The sequence below is a fragment of the Camellia sinensis genome, chromosome 6 (assembly GCF_055761805.1).
Source record: "Camellia sinensis isolate YWXY chromosome 6, ASM5576180v1, whole genome shotgun sequence".
Classification (NCBI taxonomy): domain Eukaryota; kingdom Viridiplantae; phylum Streptophyta; class Magnoliopsida; order Ericales; family Theaceae; genus Camellia; species Camellia sinensis.
Genome location: NC_138966.1, coordinates 114,636,328 through 114,641,356, shown reverse-complemented (window position 1 = coordinate 114,641,356; position 5,029 = coordinate 114,636,328). Strand labels below are relative to the sequence as shown.

Genomic DNA, 5,029 nt, shown 5'->3' with positions numbered 1-5,029 from the left:
TATGAAAGAATTATCTTAGTATTTGTTTTAGATTTATCTACTGAGAAAAATTACACACCATAATTTCTTTTCTATTTTTTTTTATAAATTTAGAAGAAATGTTAAAAACTCATAAATTCACCCAAAATGATATGATAATAAAATTATAGTCTATATCATTAGTTATATAACAAATCAAAAAATGATACATACCATACCACATAATTCTATTATATATCTAATGATTTATTATTCTATTCAATTTCATAAAACAATATTTTAATTTTTAAAAAATTATCAAAATATAAAACTTAAATACACTATAAAACTAGTATATATTTAAGAAGCTCTATTCTGCTTATGGCTGGTCCTTTTTTTTTTTCTTCTTCCTATTTTTCCCTTAATGGTGGTCTATATGTGGAGTGAAGCTTTTTTTCATAATTATGCAAACATTCTTGGTCAATTATGAAATATAAATCTTTTATTTTTAACAAATTTCAAATATACCCGTAAAGTTTGTTTAAAATATGAATCAGTCCTATGAAACTAGAAATTATAACTATCATCTGTTATAAATTTTAATTTAATACAATAATCATGAAAAAAAAAACTATTCTCCTATGTAATAATAAATTATCAAAATTAATAAATTATCAAAATTGTTTATTAAAAAATATTTATCATATCATTAAAAATTGTTAATTGACTTAATACTTTATTTATTAACAAAATGATTAATTGAAAAACATTTTCCATATTATTAAAAATTATTAATTTACTTAATGATTTACTTATTAATAAAATTTGTCATTTGTTATGCGAGTATGATTTATATATTAATAAAATTGGTCATTTGTATATATATGTATTTTCTTCTATTTCTTTATTAGTTCAGTAAATCATCTTAGTATTTTTTTAGATGGAGAAATTATCTTAGTATTTTGTTTATTTATCTGTTGAGAAAAACTACACACCATAATTTTTTTTTTAAGATTCAAAAGAAATGTTAAAGACTTATAAATTCACCAAAAATGATATAGTAATAGATTAGGTGTATAACAAATCCAAAATGATACATATCATAACACATAATTCTATCATATATCTAATAATTTATTCTATTCAATTTTATAAAACAATATTCTAATTTTTTAAAAATTATGAAAATACAAAATTTAAACATACTGTAATAATAATCAGTGCCTTGCATGGGCCTTTTTGAGCTAGTATATATATATATATATATCATTCAAGATGATGTGATAATAATAGCATTAAAATTATGAGCCTTGTAGTTGGTGTCTTAATTTGAAATAAAAGAATAATATGAAATCATATTATTCTGTAAAAAAAATTATATACAAAAGTTCTTGTATATCATTACTAATAACCTAATTGTGTTGCCAAACAGCCAAAGTACATACTGGAAAAAGATCAAAACTTGCTTTCTAAAAATTTTTTTCGGTAATTAAAAGATAAAAAACTTGAGGCAGATCTCAGCAACCCAGACTTATCTTCAGAGCAACAAAAATTTGACAGCAGCAGTACCCATTCTAGAAAATTGTCTAGACAAAAAAACCCAAAACTTGAATTGAAATTTCCAAGTCTTCACAAAACTGTTGGCGCCATTTGCTAAAATTTGGAGGAACCACTTATATTACCACTTTTTGGGTTCACATTTGGGCATCTCAACCGCACCAGACTCCTCAAATCCTTCAGTCTCAATGCACTTATAAAATCATGCATCGACAGTTCTGTGTCTGAGAACATATATAGGCATCCTAACGGCTTGAGACTCTTTAAATCTTTCTGTCTCAATACACTTGTAATCATAAAATCACGTATCTGAGATTTCTCTCTGTCTGAGGTCATAATTAGGCATTCCAATGGTATGACACTCCTCATATTCTTCAGTCTCCATACATCTTCAGTCACAAAATCATGTATTGAGATTTCTGTGTCTAAGTTCACATTTAGGCATCCTAACAGCACCGGACTTTCTTAAATCTTCTCGTCTCAATGCACTTTAAATATGCTTCGAGCTTTTGTAGTGTCTTGAAATTTTCACATAACCCTAAAGCTAACAACATATTGCGATGAAGAAAGTTGAGGCAAGAGCATCCTTGGCCATGTCCACTCATGTGTTGGGAAATAATCGGTTAGAGTTTTTCAAAATCTCTTTTCAGAAGATTCTACTCTCTTGTTTTTCGTGTTTTTTATTTTTATTAAATTTTTTAAATATTTTAAGCGATTTTTTTACTTTTTAGACATACCTAACGTAAATATACCTAAAAAGTGAAAAATTTGTGAAAGAAATCTTTTAAAAATTCAATAAATACCAAAAATACAAAAAAAAAAAAAATCAGAATTCCGTACATATTTTGTATTTTTATGTATTTATTAATTTTTTAAAATATTTTTTCACAAATTTTTTACTTTTTAGATACATTTAAGGAAGGTACATCTAAAAAAATATAAAAAATTGCTTAAAATATTAAAAAAATTCAATAAAAACAAAAAAATACGAAAACCAAAAAACTCAATTTTCAAAAAACTTAATCAAAAAAACTCAAACTAAATACTATACTTACTATCTTTTTATACTACATTCAATGTGCCATCTCATATGTAAGCACATCATTGGTGTAATGAGTCCCATTACTTATGTTTATCTCCAATATAGTACTGATAAATGAGATGGTAAATATAGTATAAAAATGTGATAAGTGTAGTATTACTCGGGAAATAATGAGATTTTTTGGCAGTTCTCAGAGAGCCACTTGGACTGCATGTAACTTGCCTTCCTCCATGGAGGAATATGAAGACGACTCTCTCGTAGAGATTGCTCAGCAGCTGAGCAGAGCAGAGGGATGATTTTCATGAGTTTCTCTTCAGACCCAACAAAAATGGAAGGCAGAGAAGTAGAGAGCTCTGAGTAGGTTGATGTAGGCCTTGCCAGCTCAAACTGAGACCTGAAATCCATATCCACTATCAACCTTACTCTCTCAATAGTACCAGTGCCACCATTGTTGTCCTTCATCATAACATCTATGTATTCATAGTCACCTGTAAATTCAAAGACTTCAAACACAACAAACACTGAGATATCAGAAATGGGTTAAAAAAGAAATCTTACTCGAGATGCTTATAAACTGATCTGAATACTCAATTACTACAGAGAGAGAAAAAAAATAAAGAAAAAAATAAAAATAAAGAAGCAAGCTTAACTTCAGTAATTTCAAAGTATTATGGGATTTTGTCTATGTATGCTTACAATTTGTAGCAAATAATTTATAGGTGGAACAATATTAATTCACCTTTGTTAAGTATTTAAGAGATAAGAAATGATTTATCTACTATATTTCGCCATTATTTATTTATTGGGAGCATCACATAAATAATAATAGTCTAAAATTACTTAATAATTTTCTCTACACATAAAATAATTTATTATTTAGTACTCTTAATTAAGTACCACGTTGCATTGTCTGCCTAATAATTCCAATCAATAATGTAACGAAAAAATTTACATCTAATTTATTTTACAGTTTCTCATTTATTGAAAATTACTTCATAATTGTTCATTAAACATTAGCAGATAAGATAAACATGTAGATATATCTATTTTTTAAAACACACAAATTTTTGGATCTTTTGTATAGCTGAAATAGCTCATCATGATCAAATAATACCATTCCACTAAAAAAAATAAGAGCATAAATAACGTTTTAAACTTAAGTAACTGTCATGATTATTTTAAATTAATGTGCATAATAATAGAGAGACAGACCTGAAGGACGACCAAAGGTAGCAACCCAGGAAGTTCTACATATAGAGGCTTCAAAACCATCTCTTCTTAATCTCTTCACAATCAACTTCTTCAAATTGTGGGTTTGCTCTACAACTTCCATATCTTTCAGGTAAATTAAGATTTTTTCAAGGATCTCAGTCTCAGCGTCTGTGACCCTCGTAAGAATATCCTGCAAAACCAATACACATACACATGTTAATAAAGTCAAACCCAGAAAACAAAATGAAGAAAATTGTAAAATTTGAAGCTATGAGAAACCTGTAAGGTGGAAAATGTGGATTTATGATGAAATTTTGGGGATTGTGAAGAAGAAGGTGAAGTGGGTTTGGTTGAGCCTCCTCCTAATTCAATGAAGTCTCTAACCATCTGAATTAGCTGTTCTTCTTCTTCTTCTCCTGAGCTACCCATTTTAGTCCTCCTCTAAGAAAAAAAGAATGAAAGGAAGACTTGGAAAGAGGTTTTAATATAGTAGTAATTTTTATTTTTTTAAATTTTTTTTTTTTTGGGGAGTCTTTGAAAGCAAAGAAACTGTTTTTAGAAAAGGGAAGAGCGGAAGAAACAGTAAATTGGGCAACCGTGTACATAACTTATAGGACGATTGTGTGCGGCCACACATAGAGGACTCGTGGCGGGTGGATTCTTTATCAATTTTTTATTTTTTTATTTTTAGATCATTTGGTGAATAAGAAAAATGAATTTGAAAATTGTTTAACTTGACTAGTTATTTCATGGATATTGTTAGAAATGGATAAAAAAATATATGAAAAAATTTCAATGGAGCAATTTGATCCAGTTTATGCGGATGGTTTATAATTTTTTTTTTTTTTTTTTTTTTGGGTACCACATTGGCACTGTAAGTTTATAAGTTCTATTAAATGGGATTATTATTTAATATAATTTATGTTTATAATTTATTAAACATAAATAACTTAAATAAGTTGAAAAAAATTTAACTGTCTAACCATGACTTAAGATTGGTTTTTTTTAACATTTTTTTGTTTTTTATTTTTTTGTCTTAGTGAATTTTTATTTCTTATTTGTAAGAATATTTTTAACTTTTAGAATCTTTTAAACTAGATGAACTAGAAATTTTGTATAAAATTGAAAAAAAAAATTAACTAAAGACAAAAGAAAAGAAAAGAAAAGAGAAGTAGTTGACTTGTTGGACCATTTTGTTCTTATTGTTTTTTTTTTTTTGGGGGGGGGGGGGGAACTTTTGTTGATTTTTACTTTTAAAAT

General features: G+C 27.0%; 1 protein-coding gene across 1 annotated transcript; it reads right to left on the bottom strand.

Moving 5' to 3' along the window:
* Positions 1–1,274: 1,274 nt before the first annotated feature.
* LOC114302614 (uncharacterized) lies at positions 1,275–4,406 on the bottom strand. The gene is made up of 3 exons (XM_028247668.2): positions 4,049–4,406; positions 3,770–3,959; positions 1,275–3,060 (listed from the first exon to the last, which is right to left on the bottom strand). Exons 1-3 carry the CDS (start codon positions 4,196–4,198, stop codon positions 2,714–2,716), a joined length of 687 nt encoding a protein of 228 aa, XP_028103469.1. The 5' UTR covers positions 4,199–4,406; the 3' UTR covers positions 1,275–2,713.
* Positions 4,407–5,029: the final 623 nt, after the last annotated feature.